The sequence below is a fragment of the Neolamprologus multifasciatus genome, chromosome 5 (genome assembly GCF_963576455.1).
Source record: "Neolamprologus multifasciatus chromosome 5, fNeoMul1.2, whole genome shotgun sequence".
NCBI classification, from domain to species: Eukaryota; Metazoa; Chordata; class Actinopteri; order Cichliformes; family Cichlidae; genus Neolamprologus; species Neolamprologus multifasciatus.
The window spans coordinates 37,316,255-37,337,632 of record NC_140443.1 but is presented as its reverse complement, the minus strand read 5'-3'; the positions used below and the strand labels follow the sequence as shown (position 1 = coordinate 37,337,632).

Genomic DNA, 21,378 nt, shown 5'->3' with positions numbered 1-21,378 from the left:
TACAAACATTTCACGCCCTCCAGCTCCGCCTCTCGTCAGTGCTGCATCTCCAGCCCAAACATCAGCGTGGCTCTCGCTGCCATCTTGTAAATCTTCCCCCTCAGATATCACACCCACACCTCTCCACCCTACCTGCACTTTCTCCTCCTCTCTTGTGCTGCGTTGGGCTTTTGACACCAGATTTAAACCTGCCCACATTCACTACTTCCACTTGTTACAGTTTCACCTTCCCACCGCCTCATGTTCTTTTACCCATTTTCATTCGTCTCTGTGCTGACTGTAGCTCAGTGTTGTCTGTGGGTATCACAGGCCATACAGATCATCTGTTACTCCCATCCCCACCTAACACCCATCTGTTGCACCACCCTCACTTTTCTGTGCTTCCTCACAGCGTCACAGGTCTTGCTTCAGCTGTATTGTATATTTTCTGTAGATGCACAGAGAGACGGTGCAGCAGCTTTTTGTTTTCTTGATACTTCTGCATAGAAAGCAAATCTCACATCTGTGGTGCTCAGTATGAAGTCATCAGGCCGTGCTGCATGCTGATGATCAGATCTCTTCATTGCAGTGGTGTGGCACAGCTGGAATCATACATGGTCTCAGTCGCTGAAACCTGCACCGTTATTTTTCCTGTCAAAATGTTCTTGTTATCTCAATTCTAGTGAACCACTGACGTTCTTGAACTTGGGCCTAACTGAAGGATTCTTTGTTAAACTGTTGTTCTAGTTATGCTTTGGTTTGCATTGAGCGCTCTCTCTGAAACATCACACAAATGCAGTGAACTGAGAGTCAGAAAGGTTCAAAGCAACAGTCGCTGAGAACAGTCACTGTGGTGAATCAGCCTCTTCCTGACATGTAAACCAGCGTCCGCAGCCTGTTTGGCTCCACGGACGGTTTAATGTCAGTATTGTCACGGAGCCTTTAAGGTGTGGCGGATAAACGCAACAACATCAATGACACGACCGAGAGAAGCACGGTGGTAAATATGATAGTAAAGGTGAGTTCACTGTGTCTTTATTAGCAGCGTGCTCCAACAACACTGACAGTAACTTCCTCCTCTCTGCCCCGTAATGCTCTCTGGTCGCTATGGTAACGGGTACATATTCCTTTCAAAATAAGACGCAACACAACACGGGAACGACCCGGGAAACCACACATTTCACCCGAGCTTCAGCTCTCGCGGCCCGGTGCCAAACGACTCACGGACCGGTACCGGTCCAGTGGCCGGGGGTTGGGGACCGCTGCTTTAAAGCGAACTTCCGCTGTTACGAATATATAACAGATTCTTGTTCCAGGCAAAAGCTTTTATGTATTTGACGTTAATTTAATAATTTTGCGAGAATATATTTGTAATGACCTGTCGAGCTGTTGTTTTGTTTACTCCGGTAAAGGCCCACCGGTCATACTGTGGATCGATCACGGATCGACTGGACAACAAACCAGATTTAAAGCAAACCGCTCGCTGTGACGAGACTTCTTCAACCGGAAGTGACCAAATTTGTTCACGTACTGCGTGTCGCCATTTTCAAAACAGTCGAGCTTTATTGCGCACAGCAGAATTGTTCAGCAGAGAAGTTTAAATAAAGACTCGGATTGAATAATTCAAGGTACAGCCCTTAGTGATCGCGTGGGTTTATTATACTGGGAGCGCGCCTGTACCGGAGCGCGCTTCACTAATATTACAGTAACTAGTTACCTTCTGTGGATTACATTAGCAACCTTAGCTAAGGCTACAGCTAGTTACGTTCTGGTAAACAGGTTTAAGAACTGAACGTTAGCTGCTGATAAGACGTAGAGCAGTTGTTTGACGACACAGTGAAGACACCACGCGTTACCGTGTCCGTCATCACGTGGTGCTTCTAATACACTAGATGATGTTGTAATAAAACATTAGCTTTGTCCACACTAGCGGATAAACTGCAGCTGTGTGAGTGTTTGTCGTCCCCAGCATGTTGCAGCAGCAGTGCGGTATAAACGTAGTTTCAGTGATAAGTTCCGGTCATGCTGCAGGCCTGATTGTGTGTTTGAACATGAACTGATCAGAGCTGTGGTTGGTGCAGTCCAACATGATGGAGCTACCCAACTACAGCAGCCAGCTGATGCAGCAGCTGTGGGCCTTGAGGAAGGAGGAGCACTTCTGCGACTGCACCATCCTGGTGGGAGAGGGTCGTCATCGCGCACACAAGCTGGTGCTGGCTGCGTCCAGCATGCTGTTCAGGTAGACCTGCTGACCCAGTCACATTATAGTCATCTAGATCATCTCAGCAGCCTCATGTTGGCTCCTGTGGAACAATGAGTCAAATTCAAGTCATGAACTTTTGGGTTTTGTCAGCTGGACAAAAATATTGGATTATTTTAAATGTATTTATTGAGGAACATGAAATATGATACGTGAGTAAAGTTTCTGACCAGCTGTTACAGATGTGATGTTTGCTCGCGTCACACTTTAATATTAATCCCAGCACGGTGCACAGGTGTCACTGGTCACTTTTATTAAACTGCAGCTTAAAACTGAACGCTGTGTCTCCGTCAGGTCTCTCCTGGATGGCTCCGACACCATCTCCATCGACACCGCCGTGGTTTCCTCGCAGGAGTTCGGCTGCCTCCTGGACATGGTCTACACTGGTAAACTGCCTCCAGGTAAACACAACGTCAGCCGCATAGTCGCCGCTGCAGACAGCCTGCAGATGTACGACGTGGCCGTCGGCTTTAAGCAAGTCCTCACCAGCCTGGTGAACCAGAAGCCCCCAGCATCAGTGAGCCCCGCTGGGCCACGCCTCACCGTGACCAACAAAGCCCCGAAGATGAAGCCTGAAGGCTCAGCCTCGCCCAGCAAGCACAGCCCGTCTTCAGACGAGGCGACGGAAGAGCTGAAAAAAGAGTCGTTTGAGCATGACGGCGAGGACGCAGACGAGCCAGCGATTAAAAGGGCCCGCGTGGACACATCAGGTCACTCTTATGTTTAAACCCGTAGTTTGGGGAATTTAATACTGTGAGTTAATCTAGGAAATCAAATCACACCTTTACTGGAAACAGAGTCTGAAACAGGCGTGGGACCTCCAGGCCTCGTGCAGGTGTCCTGCTGGTTTAGGTGAGTCCCTGATCCAACACAGCTGGTTTAAATGGCTCCAGATGTTCTCCAGATGCTGCTAATGAGCTCATCATGTGATTCAGGAGTGTTGACCCAGGATGAGATCTTAAACCTGCAGGACCCTCGAGGCCTGGAGTTGCCCACCCCTGCTCTAAAATCTTCTCCCTACAATAAATAAGAGAACAACTAGACTTTATCTTCTGTCCACAGGGCCCGAAGACGTCAAATCCTCAGAGGGTGGCGACACGTCGGCAGCCAGGCTGTCCAGCGAGTCTGGTCTCCTCGCCAACACGCCGTCTGTTGTGGAACTGCTGAGCCAAGCAGCAGAGAGCCTGACAGGAAGAGAGAGACAGGTACAACAGGAAGCCCTGGTTCTCCATCTAACACCACCTCCCCTTAGATCACGGCTACCTTTAACACCCAAAGAGCCGTTTGGACCCGGTTTCATAAAAACCCACCGAGCTGCAAACACTGACACCAAAATGAAGATAGCTCTGTAGAAACTGCTCTGTGACCTTCATGCTCTGTGTAAACAACGACATACAAGTGTGTTGCTCATGAAACACATGAAAAAACGACATTTTCTTTATGTACGAAACACATTTCTTAAAATAATAACAAACACAAACAGCTGAACTGAAATGATTCACGTACAAACAGACGGTCATGTCGCCGCTGAGCTTTCTGAGCCGGAGCCTTGAGCTGAATTTAAAAAATACTTTGGAAACAAATCAAAAAAAAAAAAATCAAATTTTATGTTAATATTTCAGGATCACAGTAATCTCCCAGCTTAGTCCACTTTTAAAAAGAACTAACACTAATAAAACACATTTCAATTAAATACTATTCATTTATTTAATGTCATTTATTGTCCCAGGCCCCCTGTGGCTGCAGAGCCGCGGGTTGAGAACCCCTCCCTTGTGGTTGCATCACGTTGTCTAACATGTTTGTTGTAGACTTTGAATAGACAGAATCACTCGAGCATAAACCAAAGCACTGAACTGCAGGGATGAAGCTCCACATGGAAGACAACAACAATAAAAGTATCTTTATCTGGAGGTAAAAGCACAGATTTGTTCCCATTTCATGACCGCACCAGCTCATGGTCAGCGTACTGTGAGCACCGCTCATCCTGAGCTGAACCTGTCCTGTGACGGCTCCGTGTGGGACATGCTAGTGCGGCTCCTGTGAGGTGGCTGTAGCTCGAGGGCGCCATCTACTGACTGGACGGTTGCTGCTGCTCCACAATTTCATCTGTTTGCACTTTGTGCTCTTTCAGGTTGTGTGTCAGTGCTGCGAGGAGGCTGATCCCAGCTCCGTGTCGGAGAAGCTGATGAGTAAAGTGAAGGAGGGTCAGATCGGAGAGGAGGGGCTTATCAAGCTGCTGCGCACCGCCAAGCAGAAAGCTTCATCCTGCCCCACACAGCTGCTCCCTCTGCTGGAGGAGCTGGAGAGGAGCGCACGGCAGCCCGACGGCAGCCACGCTGGAGGTAAAGACGAGCAGGGAGTGACATGAAAGACAATGTGTAGGTCTGTCTTTAAGGACAGCTCGTATCTATATACATCTGTGTCCGTCCAGCAAGTTGACAGGATGTGATGTGACAGGAAGCTTTTTACTGGATGTCTGCTACGTGTTTGTGTCCATGTTTGCAGCTGACTCAGAGCAGAAGAGCAGAAGTGAAGATCGTGTCCAGGAGGAAGATGAGAGCGGTGACGAGGAGGAGAACGAGGAGGAGAACGAGGAGGAGCAGAAAGATGCAGCTGTAGCAGAGAGTTCCCCTCCCTGCTCCTCCCCTCCCTCCTGCCACTCCAAACCTTACTGCTGTCACTGGTGCAAGAAGAGCTTTGATTACAAGTGTCGGATGCTAGCACACATGAAGCGCTGCTCCATGTCCCAGGAGTGCGAGCAGCAGTGTCCCGAGTGTCCCGAGAAGCTGTCTAAGCGGGCGCTGCAGCGCCACCGGGCCGAGGCTCACCGCAGCGCCACGCGGGTCAAGAAGAAGGTGGCTTGTGACCTCTGCGGCCGCACCTTCGCCCACCCGTCGGGTAAGGTCACGTGACATTAAAGCGAGATTATTGATGTGATCAGTGTCTGCACTGGAGCAAACGGCGTGCTAATTGCACAGCTGTTCTCAGGCTGAGGTGTGAGGGCTTCATCCACAGTGTTTGATGATGATCAGAGCAGGAACCAGCCATGAAGTACTGACTCGTTTCTGGTTTCAGCATTTACTATGCAGAAGCGTCAGAACCAGTAAAACTACCTGAATTATCAGGTGAATTACCAGCAGACTGCTTTGAAAACACGGGGCTGCTGGTTTAATCCCAGTCAGAGATGGAAGCTGCGAGCTGGGAACCAGCACTGCTAACTGCTGCACCGCTGTACTTTTGTTTCTTTTGTTGAGTGGAGTATAACTCTGTGCTGCTTTACATTTGATGTTGGTTTTAGACTACAGTCTGTACGTTGGGATAATCTCAAAAGGACCTGAAACAGGTCGTTTCAGCAGCAAAGAAACCTTCTGCTCAGGAACAGCCTGACAGATGTGTGGTTTCCCCGCTGTGCACTCCACTCACAACACAGCTGCAGTGCGAACAGCGCAGGCAGCAAACATGTCTGCTGCTGTGTGTGAAAGGAAAAGATCACATCTGTCATAAATGACATGTACAAGCACTTTGATGTTTCCCAACATGAACTGTGAGCTCAGTGTGGGGCCCACTCGTGTGGGGCCACTCGTGTGGGGCCACTCGTGTGGGGCCACTCGTGTGGGGCCACTCGTGTGGGGCCCACTCGTGTGTGCGCTTCACAGTACAGCGATCGTTCCATTTAATGAGTGCTTCTCATTTCTTAGGCATGATTTACCACAAGCGCACGGAGCACTTTGAAGAGAAGCCGTTTGCTTGCGATGAATGCGGCGCCAAGTTTGGTGCAAACTCGTCTCTGAAGAATCACATGAGGCTGCACACGGGGGAGAAACCCTACCACTGCAAACACTGTGACATGAGTTTCAGCGTGGCTGCTGCACTCGCATACCACACCAAGAAGAGACACTCTGAGGGTAAGACACACACACACACACACACACACACACACACACCTTTGGGTTGTGTGATATACAAATGGTGATGTGTGTCTTTCACGTGTAACATCTTGTCACTGACACAAAACAAAGATTCAACGTCCAGGACAAACCAGAGAGATAAAGTCTTGAGACTTCAAACCCACAGAGTTATGATGGTGATGTTGTTGATAGGTGACACACCTGTCACCACGGAAACCAAGGGGAGAAAGAGAGAGGAAGGAGGGATCGCCCGATCTGTTTAAACCAAGCATGGAGGTTGAAAAGCTCCGATTGGCTGTGACATCCACCTCAGTGTCAGTGTGGAGCTGTAGAGCATCATCACAGTGCACCAGCATGCTTCATTTGTTCCAGTTCAGTGTTCAGGGATGCTGAGGTGACTGTTACTGTTGTAGTGGGCGGGGCTGTGGTCATTAAAGACAGTGGGCGACCACTTCAGGGTTAGACTGGGTTTTAGAGTGTTACTGGGAGACAGAACTCAAAGAGCAGCTTGAAGCCTAAAGCCTTTTCCAAAGAAGGACCTGTACACAGCTCGTTTGCTTTGTCTGGAGTCACCCTGACACGTCCATCAGGTTCTAACTCTGTAAACCAACCCGGGCTTTCAGGTCCACGTGAAGCTGTGCTGTGGACTAATCTAAAAGATCACGTGATCATGTGACTCTTCTTCCACTGAAGAAGCTGCAACAGGAACTTTATCAACTGGTGATTCAAATCTATAAGGAACAGAAATATAACAGTAAACTACACAGTCGTATAATTCTCACATTAAACGTCTGTGATACTGATGCTGGAGGTTTGTGTTGAGAACAGCAGAGAACAAGGATTCGCTTGGTGAGACTTCAGAACAGCGTGAAGGAAGATTGCATTGCTGGAGAACAGAGTTGCTGAGTTGCAGCAACACTTTTGGATGAATGACATCATAGTCACTGGACTACAAATGAAACTGCGTTCATATCCTGGCAGTGACGATGATGAACTGAAAGAAACCAGATGAGCTGCACACTGACGCTACAGAGCAATGAGACCAAAGGAGACGCAGGCTCCCACTGGAGACGCAGGCTCCCACTGGAGACGCAGGCTCCCACTGGAGACACTGGTGCCCACTGGAGACACTGGTGCCCACACAGTGGGAGGACGTCACTGCCTTCACAGATGAAGCTGAAGGATCACATTTCAGATCAATCTTGGATTGATTTTTGGAAATTTGTTGAATAAAGTTGAATATTTTAGAAATAAGAAAAACACAGAAGAGGAATCTCGTGGTGGTTGAACAGTACGGATCATGGAATGCTTCATCGGCATTCACAACTGGAAAAAGCCTTTCCCAGCAGAAACAGGCTGAACATTTGAAGACTTTGCTGAAATGCTTTCAGATATTTGTGGAATTTGATGAATGAGCTTAATTGTATAAGATCACCCAAATATCAGCTGAAGGGTAAAAAGCAGCAGGAGTGAAAAATGTGCTAAATAAAGCCAAGAAAGGAGCTAAACTGAGCTTCATTTGGTGAAATGTCCAAAAGATAAAAAGCAGAAGGTGCTGACATTATTATTATTATTATTATTATTATTATTATTATTATTATTATTGTTGTTGTTGTTATTATTGTTATTATTATTATTATTGTTGTTATTATTATTATTATTATTATTATTATTGTTGTTGTTGTTGTTGTTATTATTGTTATTATTATTATTATTGTTGTTGTTATTATTATTATTATTATTATTGTTGTTATTATTATTGTTGTTGTTGTTATTATTATTATTATTATTATTGTTGTTGTTGTTGTTATTATTATTGTTATTATTATTATTATTATTATTGTTATTATTATTATTATTGTTGTTATTATTATTGTTATTATTATTATTATTATTGTTGTTGTTGTTGTTATTATTGTTATTATTATTATTGTTGTTATTATTGTTGTTATTATTATTATTATTATTATTATTATTATTATTATTATTATTCATCCAAACGAAGAAGCGCTGAGCAGGCAGCTTCTCATTGGTGGCAGCTTATAAACACCGTCTGACACAAACACACAGGAGGCTGATGTGCGTCGCTGATGTGCGTCGCTGATGTGCGTCACTGATGTGCGTCGCAGCCGCGTTGAAGACACGAGCGCACAATGTTTTTTAAAAGCAGCATTTCGATAATAATCCTGCAGAGAAGCTGAGAGACGCACAGACACACACAGGTTTGTGCGTCTCAGCTCGAGTCAACACAACACAACAGCACAGCCAAACAGTTTCCAGTCTGGCTGTGCTGTTGTGTATTTTTTGCCCGCCTTTAAGGCCTTTGGGTATCACTGCATCTGTGTGACGACGGCGCGGCGGTGAGCCAATCAGAGGGTGTCCTGGCTCCTCCGGGCTGTTTGCTGTGCAGCACCCAGAAACCAGCAGGATGCACTTTTTCATGATTAACAGTCATGATGCAGTATTTCCATCACGCATCCTGCACAGACAACATTTGTGTGCTTCTTTGATCTTCCAGGGAAGATGTATGTGTGCCAGTACTGCAAGGCGGTCTTCGCCCAGTCCATAGAGCTGACGCGTCACGTGCGGACGCACACGGGAGACCGGCCCTACGTGTGCCGAGAGTGCGGCAAAGGCTACAGCCAGGCCAGCGGGCTCACTGTGCACCTGCACACCTTCCACCGTAAGAACCTTTTTTTATTGTGAGTCTGAAAAAGTGAATCTGCTTTTACATGCTGGCTTCTCTAAAATATGAAAGACGGGCACTGATGAACCATCAATGAGGCTGTTTGTGGGGCGGGGGCACTTTTCATTTAACAGCCATGTTGGCTGAAGTTTTCCTGTAGCGGCTTCAGGCCAACGCGGATAAATGAGAAAACTTTGAGGTGAGAGACTCCAGCTGATCGCTGCCCTGTCAATATTACTGACACGTCAGACGTAGCCTCTGTTTCTGGTACACAGCAGTAACAGTCTCACATGTACTGATGGTGAATAGTGTGATAGCGTGGATCAGATCTGCTGCCTGGGTCTTGACAAATCACCTTCATCTTCACACTGCAGCCGTGTTTCCCCACCTGATGGAGCCACGGCACATTGGTGCGCCGTGGCTCCATCAGGTGGGGAAACACTGGTCCAGCTGCAGCCCGACTTAAGCTTGTGCAAGTTACAGAACACATCATGAAGAGGTTGCACAGGTTCAGGTTCCTTTCCTTACTGGGAGCAATGGGACTCTTCAGGGAATACAGCAAACCTTTCCGTAGCGTGTGTGTGCTGGTCACGTGTAGTAACAGCGAGGTCACGTGTAGTAACCAGCGAGGTCACGTGTAGTAACAGCGAGGTCACGTGTAGTAACCAGCGAGGTCACGTGTAGTAACCAGCGAGGTCACGTGTAGTAACCAGCGAGGTCACGTGTAGTAACCAGCGAGGTCACGTGTAGTAACAGCGAGGTCACGTGTAGTAACCAGCGAGGTCACGTGTAGTATTAACAGACCTCTCTGTATTGAATCGTATCTGTTATTAATCTCTGTCTCTCTTCCACAGCATGTCTTTATCCTGTCTTCCTTCTCTCACCCCAACCAATCACAGCAGATGGCCGCCCCTCCCTGAGCCTGGTTCTGCCGGAGGTTTCTTCCTGTTAAAAGGGAGTTTTTCCTTCCCACTGTCGCCAAAGTGCTTGCTCATAGGGGGTCATATGATTGTTGGGCTTTTCTCTGTATCTATGAAGCGCCTTGAGGCGACATTTGTTGTGATTTGGCGCTATATAAATAAAATTGAATTGAATTGAATTGAATAGTAACAGCGAGGTCACGTGTAGTAACCAGCGAGGTCACGTGTAGTAACCAGCGAGGTCACGTGTAGTAACCAGCGAGGTCACGTGTAGTAACCAGCGAGGTCACGTGTAGTAACAGCGAGGTCACGTGTAGTAACCAGCGAGGTCACGTGTAGTAACCAGCGAGGTCACGTGTAGTAACCAGCGAGGTCACGTGTAGTAACCAGCGAGGTCACGTGTAGTAACAGCGAGGTCACGTGTAGTAACCAGCGAGGTCACGTGTAGTAACCAGCGAGGTCACGTGTAGTAACAGCGAGGTCACGTGTAGTAACCAGCGAGGTCACGTGTAGTAACAGCGAGGTCACGTGTAGTAACAGCGAGGTCACGTGTAGTAACCAGCGAGGTCACGTGTAGTAACCAGCGAGGTCACGTGTAGTAACAGCGAGGTCACGTGTAGTAACCAGCGAGGTCACGTGTAGTAACAGCGAGGTCACGTGTAGTAACCAGCGAGGTCACGTGTAGTAACAGCGAGGTCACGTGTAGTAACCAGCGAGGTCACGTGTAGTAACCAGCGAGGTCACTTGTAGTAACAGCGAGGTCACGTGTAGTAACCAGCGAGGTCACGTGTAGTAACCAGCGAGGTCACGTGTAGTAACCAGCGAGGTCACGTGTAGTAACCAGCGAGGTCACGTGTAGTAACCAGCGAGGTCACGTGTAGTAAACAGCGAGGTCACGTGTAGTAACCAGCGAGGTCACGTGTAGTAATAGCGAGGTCACGTGTAGTAATAGCGAGGTCGCGTGTAGTAACAGCGAGGTCAATTCAATTCAATTCAATTCAATTCAATTTTATTTATATAGCGCCAAATCACAACAAATGTCGCCTCAAGGCGCTTCATAGATACAGAGAAAAACCCAACAATCATATGACCCCCTATGAGCAGCACTTTGGTGACAGTGGGAAGGAAAAACTCCCTTTGAACAGGAAGAAACCTCCGGCAGAACCAGGCTCAGGGAGGGGCGGGGCCATCTGCTGTGATTGGTTGGGGTGAGAGAAGGAAGACAGAATAAAGACATGCTGTGGAAGAGAGACAGAGGTTAATAACAGATATGATTCAATACAGAGAGGTCTGTTAATACATAGTGAGTGAGAAAGGTGACTGGAAAGGAAAAACTCAATGCATCATGGGAATCCCCCGGCAGCCTACATCTATTGCAGCATAACTAAGGGAGGATTCAGGGTCACCTGGTCCAGCCCTAACTATATGCTTTAGCAAAAAGGAAAGTTTTAAGCCTAATCTTAAAAGTAGAGATAGTGTCTGTCTCCTGAATCCAAACTGGAAGCTGGTTCCACAGAAGAGGGGCCTGAAAACTGAAGGCTCTCCCTCCCATTCTACTTTTAAATACTCTAGGAACAACAAGTAGGCCTGCAGAGCGAGAGCGAAGTGCTCTAATAGGGTGATATGGTACTACAAGGTCATTAAGATAAGATGGGGCCTGATTATTTGAGACCTTGTATGTGAGGAGCAGGATTTTGAATTCAATTCTGGATTTAACAGGAAGCCAAAACAGGAGAAATCTGCTCTCTCTTTCTAGTCCCTGTCAGTACTCTTGCTGCAGCATTTTGGATTAACTGAAGGCTTTTCAGTGAGTTTTTTGGACATCCTGATAATAATGAATCACAGTCGTCCAGCCTGGAAGTAATAAATGCATGAACTAGTTTTTCAGCGTCACTCTGAGACAGGATATTTCTAATTTTAGAGATGTTGCGCAAATGGAAGAACGCAGTCTTACATATTTGTTTTATATGTGCGTTGAAGGACATATCCTGGTCAAAAATGACTCCAAGGTTCCTCACAGTGTTACTGGAGGCCAAGGTAATGCCATCCAGAGTAAGAATCTGGTTAGATACCATATTTCTAAGCTTTTCAGCGCCGAGCACAATGACCTCAGTTTTATCTGAGTTAAGAAGCAGAAAGTTAGTGGCCATCCAGGTCTTTATGTCTTTAAGACATTCCTGCAGTTTAACTCATTGGTGTGTGTTATCTGGCTTCATGGACAGATAGAGCTGGGTGTCATCTGCATAGCAGTGAAAATGTATGCTATGTCTTCTAATGATGCTGCCTAGGGGAAGCATGTATAATGTAAACAGAATTGGTCCTAGCACTGAACCCTGTGGAACTCCATAATTAACCTCAGTGTGTGAAGAGGACTCTCCATTTACATGCACAAATTGGAGTCTATTAGATAGATATGATACAAACCACTGCAGTGCAATACCTGTAATACCTACAGCATGTTCTAATCGCTCTAATAGGATATTATGGTCGACAGTATCGAATGCTGCACTAAGGTCAAGAAGGACAAGCACAGAGATGAGTCCACTGTCAGAGGCCATAAGAAGATCATTTGTAACCAGACTGAAACTCTTCAGATAAACCATTCCTCTGCAGATGATCTGTTAGCTGTTTGACAACTACTCTTTCAAGGATTTTTGATATGAAAGGAAGGTTGGAGATTGGCCTATAATTAGCTAAGACTGCTGGGTCTAGAGATGCTTTTTGAGTAAAGGTTTAACTGCAGCCACCTTGAAGGCCTGTGGTACATAGCTGATTATTAGAGATAGCTTGATCATATATATAAGATCGAAGAATTAATCAATGGCAGGACTTCTTTGAGCAGTTTTGTAGGAATGGGGTCTAAAAGACACGTTGATGGTTTGGAGGAAGTAATTATTGAAGTTAACTCAGAAAGATCGATTGGAGAAAAAGAGTCTAACTTAACATCAATGGTACTAAGAGTAGCTGTAGATAATATTACATCTGTGGGATGATTATTGGTAATTTTTTCTCTAATGATAAAAATTTTATTTGTGAAGAAGTTCATGAAGTCATCACTAGTTAACGTTACTTGTAGTAACAGCGAGGTCACGTGTAGTAACAGCGAGGTCACGTGTAGTAACCAGCGAGGTCACGTGTAGTAACAGCGAGGTCACGTGTAGTAACAGCGAGGTCACGTGTAGTAACAGCGAGGTCACGTGTAGTAACAGCGAGGTCACGTGTAGTAATAGCGAGGTCACGTGTAGTAACAGCGAGGTCACGTGTAGTAACAGCGAGGTCACGTGTAGTAACCAGCGAGGTCACGTGTAGTAACAGCGAGGTCACGTGTAGTAACAGCGAGGTCACGTGTAGTAACCAGCGAGGTCACGTGTAGTAACAGCGAGGTCACGTGTAGTAACAGCGAGGTCACGTGTAGTAACAGCGAGGTCACGTGTAGTAACAGCGAGGTCACTTGTAGTAACAGCGAGGTCACGTGTAGTAACAGCGAGGTCACGTGTAGTAACAGCGAGGTCACTTGTAGTAACAGCGAGGTCACGTGTAGTAATAGCGAGGTCACGTGTAGTAACAGCGAGGTCACGTGTAGTAACAGCGAGGTCACTTGTAGTAACAGCGAGGTCACGTGTAGTAACAGCGAGGTCACGTGTAGTAACAGCGAGGTCACTTGTAGTAACAGCGAGGTCACGTGTAGTAATAGCGAGGTCACGTGTAGTAACAGCGAGGTCACGTGTAGTAACAGCGAGGTCACTTGTAGTAACAGCGAGGTCACTTGTAGTAACAGCGAGGTCACGTGTAGTAACCAGCGAGGTCACGTGTAGTAACAGCGAGGTCACGTGTAGTAATAGCGAGGTCACGTGTAGTAACAGCGAGGTCACGTGTAGTAACAGCGAGGTCACTTGTAGTAACAGCGAGGTCACGTGTAGTAACAGCGAGGTCACGTGTAGTAATAGCGAGGTCACGTGTAGTAACAGCGAGGTCACGTGTAGTAACAGCGAGGTCACGTGTAGTAACCAGCGAGGTCACGTGTAGTAACAGCGAGGGCTTCATCAGTGTGTAACCACTGCAGTGACTGTGTTTGCTGCTCTGTGTCAGACCTGTCGGAGCCCCACGACTGTCAGAAGTGCTGTCTCAGCTTCTCGTCGCTGGACGAGCATCGGCAGCACATCCAGGAGTTTCACCCGAAGGAGTTCCACAAGTGTCCCACCTGCAGCAAGCTGTTCACCAGCGCCGCCCTGCTGGACAAACACAAGCCCACGCACACTGGGACCAAACCCTTCAGCTGTGATCTCTGCAACAAGTCATACCAGGTACACGAGCCGGTTGGCCACCGTGATGACTCCATGTTTGTAGTCTTAGCTGTGTCACCACATGACAACACACTGCACTGAACACTGAAACGCTGTCACATGGATGCTGGTGGACGACGTGCAGTGACACTCAGTCCGTTCTTTTTATCGTGTGGTTCAGACGTAAATGGCGAGCGTGGCCGTCTCCTCACTTCTCCACACATGAGCAGTCAGTGCGGCGCCTGTACTGGGACGCCACAGCTGGGTAAAGAGAGACGAGCACGGCGTTCACCTGAAACATGTTTGAGTAGATCAGCTAAACGTACATAAATGTGTGCAACAAACACAAACGCACTGCGTGACCTGTGTCAATTCAACTTTATTTACACAGCGCCAAATCACAACAACGGTCGCCTCAAGGCACTTTATATCGTAAGGTCGACCCCACAATAACACAGTGAATTAAAGGCAGAGGCAGCAGCTACTTCCTGTGTTGGCGTGGCTTCACCAGCAGTGTGTTACAGATTGTGTTAGCGTGTGTGGCTGAGGACGGACAGTGTGTTGGCTTCATGTGTCAGCTGTGGAGGCCTCTTAGACCCACACAGTACAGTATTGGGCACCTTGTGACTGCACAGCTAAACGCACACATTCACGTGTATTCACACACACACATGTGCTACAGAGTCTCTGACATCTCTCAACCTTTGTTTTGCCGTAGCAACTGTCAGGACTGTGGTACCACAACAGGACTAACCACCCTGATGTGTTTGCCAACCACACCCGGCAGCTCAAGAACCTGGTCCAGTGTGATGTCTGCTTCAAGTTCTTCCCCAGTTCTGTCAGTTTGGCCAAACACCAGGCTGCTGAGCACCGAGGTGAGCACCAGCCCCACTGATACACTGAGTCCTGTAGCAGCCGGTCCTGGAGCAGGCGTGCACGGTCCTCCACTGGAGCTCCAACAACAACACAATCTGTCTGTAATTCAAAGACATAATAATAATCTGTGTGTTTGAGATTACACTGTACAGCTGTCAGACAGCAGAGGGCGTGTCCACCGTACTCACATTCATTTTCAGATGTGTCATGTAAAACACACAAATATTAATAAAACATTTATTATTTCATTTGTCTTTAAAATCTTAGGCCTCCTGTTGCAGTGTTGTCTGTAACCATCTGTGTGCAGACTGACGGCCTCTGTGTCAGTTTGTTCAACTTTATTTACACAGCACCAAATCACAGCAACAGTCGCCTCGAGGGGCTTTGTACTGTACAGTAGACCCTACAATACTACATACAGAGAATAACACAACAGTCATATGACCCCCTATGAGCAGCACTTTGGCGACAGTGGGAAGGAAAAACTCCCTTTTAACAGGAAGAAACCTCCGGCAGAACCAGGCTCAGGGAGGGGCGGGGCCATCTGCTGTGATTGGTTGGGGTGAGAGAAGGAAGACAGGATAAAGACATGCTGTGGAAGAGAGACAGAGGTTAATAACAGATATGATTCAGATAGCTGGTGTTGGGTCTGTGTTTCCTTTTTTTTTTTTTTTTTTTTTCCGCCTGTCCCATTTGGTTCTTTAGCCGTCAGAATTGTTGTCTGAAGACCAACAAGGATACCCAATGGATTTATTTTGCCAAATGGATCATCATGGCATTGCCGTATTGGTCCATTTGATCGACCTTTGTTTTTATTATTTATTTTATTTTCAGTTGTTACAGACGGGACAGACATGAGTGAGGGATAGGAAAGGGAGAAAGAAAGAGGAAGGAAAAGAAAAACAGAAGGGGAGAGGGACAGTGAGAAAGGGGGGAAGAAAAAATATCTCCTGGATCACCTGTTGAGAGAAAAAGAATAGAAAACAAGCAAAAAAAACAAAACAAAACAATGCAACATACTATACACAACACCATCGCATTAATCTAGCTAAGTGTAAACAGCAGTAAATACTAAATATTGAATGTTGTTGTGCAGCACGCAGGACAGACAGCGCACAATGTGCTTTGAAGTAGCAGCCAAGAAAGGTGTGATTTAAGTCTACGAATAGTGAACACCCATGTGCACACCTGTGTGGATCGGCGCACTTGTATTCAAATGGTTTCCCCATGTAATGGTCTGCTAGAGGATGTAGAGAGCCATAGCCCCGTCCCCCAGGGCATGAAGCAGGCATGGAGGAGATCCAGGCCCCAGACATCCAGAGGCCCCAGAGTGCAAGAGCCCAAGGAGGACCACCGGAGGGGCATCCGTGCCACCTTCATGGGAAAGGCTGAGGATCCCCAGATGAGGGGTCACCCAGTAGCCACCGGGCAGAAGCTAGAGGGGGCTGCACCGGCGTGCCCGCCGGCTCTGCCGGCAGCCAGCTGTGCCAGAGTGAACCGAGCCGCAGGCACAGAGGCCGGAGGCCCGAGGGCCCCCCGCGCCCCGGAAGAGGCCTGACCGAGCAGCAGGCGCCAGGCCCCGCCAAGTAGTCACCGGGAGTGAGCTGGTACATACCTGAGCGCCCAGCCCCGGACACCAAGAACCACCAACGCACCGACCCCTGAGGGCATCAGTCACCGGCAGGGAGTGTGGTGAGGGGAGATAGGCCTCCACACTTTGGAGGGCCTTGGAGTTCCCAGAGAGGTGGAGTCTAAGACCCGACCTGACATATAGACACAGACAAACAGGCACACACAGACACAGACATGCATTCCCACCCTCATGCACACATATACAAACACTCAGCACTCACCCAACGCAGGAATAAACGTAAATGGACATGTACACACAATCACACTCCCCAAACATACTCTATACCCCAGGTCCAGGTATCCTCACCCCCAGAGATGGAAACGGCACCCAGACCCAAGAGATGTTACCCTTCCCTCCGGGGTGGAGGCAAGCAGACCGCACCAGGCTCCGCAGCAGCAGGGAGGCCAATCGGACAGCCAGCATCTCTTCCCAGCCCCCCCGCCCCGATGGCTAGCAGAGAACAGGGGTGTGTTAAGACCCCATACCTCCCTCCTCCCGCTCAAGTGTAGTGTTGCTGCGTGTTGCTCTAAAGTGTATTTAAAACAAGGGAGAGCATGGTGCTGCTGCCAGAGAGCAGCAGGTGTTAGCACGGCCCCTCCCGAGAACCCTCAATGTCTACATGGATTTAAAATTGAGAGGTGGGCACCGGCGCCAGAGGCAGGTTTGAATACACAGACCGTCTACTGGACGCCGTTAACGTGCCCACCCTCAAGGCCCTATATATATATATATGTGTGTGTTATGAGAGTGTAAGTAATGTGGATGTCTAAGTTGTGAGATAAAATTGAGGCACAGGTGGCCAGAAGAGGACAGAGGGGGGGGGAATGTCTCCCCTGCACCCTGGTGACACACCCGCACCCCAAAGCCCTACCTGTGTGGGTGGGTGTGGTGGAGCGTGAAGAGGGAGGCAGCCGGGGATGGGGAGGAAAAGAAGGGAGGGGAGGGTGTCCCTCCCTAGGGCCAGCTCCCCCGCTGACCCCAATATGCACCCCCGTCCTCTGGTATCCACCAAGGCAAGGGAGCCCAGGCCCATCCAGACCGGGGCCTCCCTTGCATGAATGAATGAGTCTCTAAACCAGCGGGGCTCATGGAAACACAGACCCAACACCAGCTATCTGAATCATATCTGTTATTAATCTCTGTCTCTCTTCCACAGCATGTCTTTATCCTGTCTTCCTTCTCTCACCCCAACCAATCACAGCAGATGGCCCCGCCCCTCCCTGAGCCTGGTTCTGCTGGAGGTTTCTTCCTGTTAAAAGGGAGTTTTTCCTTCCCACTGTCGCCAAAGTGCTGCTCATAGGGGGTCATATGATTGTTGGGTTTTTCTCTGTATCTATGAAGCGCCTTGAGGCGACTTTTGTTGTGATTTGGCGCTATATAAATAAAATTGAAGTGAATTGAATTGAATTATTGAAAACGTTCACAATAAACAATAGTACCTCCCCTCGATCCTATAGGTTGAACTCAGACTTACAAATTTAAGAAGCACAATGACAACATTCAACAATTAGACTTAACAGCTGGGGGGGGCAATGAGGCGGATACACTCAATGTATCGAGCTTTTCCACGTACGACGGTTAAAATGATCATAACCATCGAGTAGAAGTTGCCATGGCAATATTAAGCTGTCTGCACGTAATGCGAGTTATTTTTCTCCCACACTCTGTGAATGCATCATTTATTCCCCCCTCCCTACAAATGCAGTGTTTTAAACTGGTCATGTGAACGTCTCCCCACAGAGCAGGATCAATCCACCAGCTGTGACTGTTCCACGCATACCTCTGGTTTCTGTACCGTGAGGTCATCACATGTTACGAGCACAAAGAGCAGCTTTGTTATTTCAGTAGTTTTGAATCCTGCTGTGGTCTTTAGTTAAAGTGTTGCCCACAGAGAGCGTCACAGTACAGTCACTGTGACAAACCTCTGTGGGCACCTGGTGGTCAAAACAACACACTGCAGTTCATATAACGGTGTGGTCGAATGAATGAGTGTACCACTGCAATATTAGGCCCTAATATTAGGCCCTGTGTGGTTGAATAAACACGTGTTTGTGGAGGTTAATCAAACGTATGGTGTTCTGTGAAATGGCCAAAGAAATATCAGTGTGACCCAGGCCTGGGCTCCAGTCCTGGGTAAGTGGATGGTTGTGTTGTCCTGTGTTCGGTCTTAGAGAGGCAGTTCATGGTTTAGCAGCAGCTCCTGGGCTGTTTTCACTGACCCTGACTGTCTGTCCTGCAGGCTCTGTGGCTGTGCTGGGTGGAGATGAGGACATGCAGGAGAACATCAGCAGTGAGGCATTCAGGTGCTCCCTCTGCTCCACGCTCTGCTCCTCTCAGCTCAAGCTGCAGGAGCACCTGCTCTCCTGCCACGTGGAGACACGGCAGGAGAGCCGGGAGGAAGAGCAGGCCTCCACCTCCTACACGGTAACAAGCACATCACACAGAAGCACAGATGAAGATGAAATAATGTCCGGTGACACTTTCCTGACTGACAGCATGTGGAGTGGAGTGCATCCTGTATTTGTCGAGTCTTTGATCAGGATGATGATGGAGTTTGTTCAGCTCAGGTGCATCCTGGGAGAATTTGCAGCATTTATGTTTCAAACCAAGCTGAATCAGCGTATCTGATCAACCAAATAGTCACATAATGCTGTTTGACCTCAGACACACAGCGAGGCGCCGCTCTGGGCCCATGATGTCAGGTGTGGTCCCAACACGACATCCTGTTTCTCACAGTCCCTCTGTGAGGACGAAGTTTGTGCAGTAATGAGTTGACTGATCCATGTGTGCGCTGAGGTTTGATGAACTGATGACCCAAACATGCAGCGTCACACTGCTCCACGGTGCTGTGTGTTTAGGTTTCTAATATTGATAACAACAGTAACACAAAACTGTGATTTGTTACAATTTTGATGTGATGCTTTCCATTCACTTCCTGTGTTTACTGCACATTGTAACCAGAATGTGCCACAGACCAGTGAAAGAGTTCACTTGCTACCAGAGCACAGGGGGGGCCATTTATATGGATACAGCGTAATAACATGGGAATGGTTGGTGATATTAACGTCCTGTGTCACATGACCCTCTTCCTATTGAAAAAACAAAAGTTGGATCCAAGATGGCCGACTTCTAAATGGTCACCATGGTCACCACCCATCTTGAGGAGTTTGCCCCCTCACATATACTAATGTGCCACAAACAGGACTTTAATATCACCAACCATTCCCATGTTATTGCGGTGTATCCATAGAAATGCTCCACCCTGTAGAGTAAGCTGCAGCCTACTAACAGTGAAACTGGGCTGGATGCTTATTAATGAGAGCAGCGCTTCAAACCAGGGCACCAATAAGAACACAGCAGGGAGTCAGAGGCTGTGTCCCAATTCAGGGTCTGCAGCCTTAACGATCCTCAAGGGCCGCGTACTCAAAGACCGCTAAGGCCGGAAGTGCAAGGCTTGTGAAATGGGACGGTCTAGCCTCCATCACGCTGCCCAGGTTGCCTAGCAACCATGATACTAACAGCTGGAAACGTTTCATACAGCTTTGTTTGACAGAGATGAAGGAGAAAATCTTTTGTTCGTTTGTTTGTTTGTTTCTACATGAGCGTTGATCATTCTCTGATTAAGCTCAGCTATTGAACGGCGTATATTTTAAAGTAATTGCTTTAAAACCAAGTTAGTACAAACGTCACTAATGTCACATGACTTTGCCGACATGTGGCCAACAGTAATGTTTAATGATCTTCGTTATTAAACATTCACACATAAATAAGTGACATAATATTCAGTACTTACTTAAAGTTTACTCTTCGGCGCCCCTTATCCGCCGTTTTTTTTCGACAAAATTATCCACACCCACCGCCGCGCTATGCATTCTGGGATATGTTGGGCCACGAAGTCTACACCGCCACGTCCTTAAAATTCAGGGAAATGAAGGACGCATTTGAGGGCCGCATTTCAAGCAGCCTTCGAATTGGGACAGCCTTCGTCGCGTCGCGGTGACGTAATCGGCCTTAAAATGCGGCCTTTAAGGCTGCAGACCCTGGATTGGGACACAGCCTTTCCTGAGTGTGAGACGAGCGCTGGTTTGTCACTTCAGACTTACACATAAAATAAGTTGTGGGTTTACTGCGTGCAGGAAAGCTGGAAACAGTTTAACCTTTACAAAACTATCTCTGTCTGACCCCACAGGTGATACCAGCCAATCCAACAGGGAGCAGACAGGAAGGGGCGGAGTCTGAGGAGCCAAGGCAGCAGGGGGTTGGTCAGCAGGTGTTTCTAGCTCTGGCAGATGGGCGAGAGGTGAAATCATCAGCAGAGCTGGTGGAGGTGAACATGTATGACCTCCTGAACAACTCTGTGGCCTTCATCTGCGAGGACAAACCAGCAGACTCTTAGCTGGTTCCCATGGTCACCAACACGCCTGCAGAGAACAACACTGGCTGCTGAGCTCGTCTGCTGAGCTCGTCTGCGCCCCACAGTCCCAGCTAATGACAGCCCGACGTGTTCAGTCTGCTCATGATTTACTGACACACTCGGTGCAACCGTAGGTTTGTGTTGTTTTAAAGACGTGACAGCAGAGATGTTCCTGCTCTGCGGCTCTCAGCACTCTCATCACTGCACATACAGGTTTGTCCCGTAAACAGTGGGAGCATCTGTCAGACTCCACACGTGGGACTGAATCACTAAACCGTGGAAGTGTATGGTCACTGTGGACTGGTACCTGTGAACGCTAATAAACATGAAATACCTGACGCTGCTCTGTGGTTCCTGCTGTTGTAATCAAACTGTTTAAGATTTCTCACATCAATAGTTCACACGTGTTTATCCTGTTC

The 21,378-nt window shown here is 47.8% G+C and overlaps 2 protein-coding genes and 1 long non-coding RNA gene across 7 annotated transcripts in view; 2 read left to right on the top strand and 1 right to left on the bottom strand.

The window, feature by feature from the left end:
- The window catches only part of sypl2a (synaptophysin-like 2a), a 495,265-nt gene that overhangs the window by 404,123 nt on the left and 69,764 nt on the right, over positions 1 to 21,378 (bottom strand). The gene's annotated exons all lie outside the window — the stretch shown is intronic.
- zbtb40 (zinc finger and BTB domain containing 40) lies at positions 807 to 21,297 on the top strand. 5 transcript variants are annotated; one of them, XM_085159146.1, is made up of 12 exons: positions 807 to 997; positions 2,061 to 2,218; positions 2,534 to 2,949; positions 3,302 to 3,444; positions 4,371 to 4,581; positions 4,745 to 5,137; positions 5,938 to 6,144; positions 8,666 to 8,830; positions 13,843 to 14,057; positions 14,755 to 14,911; positions 18,785 to 18,969; positions 20,735 to 21,297. In XM_085159146.1, the coding sequence occupies exons 1-12, from the start codon at positions 986 to 988 to the stop codon at positions 20,939 to 20,941; spliced, it is 2,469 nt and encodes an 822-aa protein (XP_085015272.1). In that variant the 5' UTR covers positions 807 to 985; the 3' UTR covers positions 20,942 to 21,297. The 5 variants fall into 5 exon arrangements, with proteins under 5 accessions (XP_085015272.1, XP_085015275.1, XP_085015276.1 ...); XM_085159149.1 differs by having other exon boundaries at positions 2,044 to 2,218; XM_085159150.1 differs by lacking the exon at positions 807 to 997 and adding an exon at positions 1,221 to 1,607.
- LOC146519272 (uncharacterized) lies at positions 6,153 to 6,667 on the top strand. Its single transcript, XR_014874042.1, has 2 exons — positions 6,153 to 6,459; positions 6,561 to 6,667. It is a non-coding gene; the product is annotated as an uncharacterized LOC146519272 (long non-coding RNA).

Excerpts from the sequence above, each read along its gene's own strand:
- zbtb40 (XM_085159146.1), top strand. Across the intron at positions 2,950-3,301 it reads GGCCCGCGTGGACACATCAG|GGCCCGAAGACGTCAAATCC; the intron begins GTCACTCTTATG and ends TTCTGTCCACAG. Across the intron at positions 14,058-14,754 it reads TCTGCAACAAGTCATACCAG|CAACTGTCAGGACTGTGGTA; the intron begins GTACACGAGCCG and ends GTTTTGCCGTAG.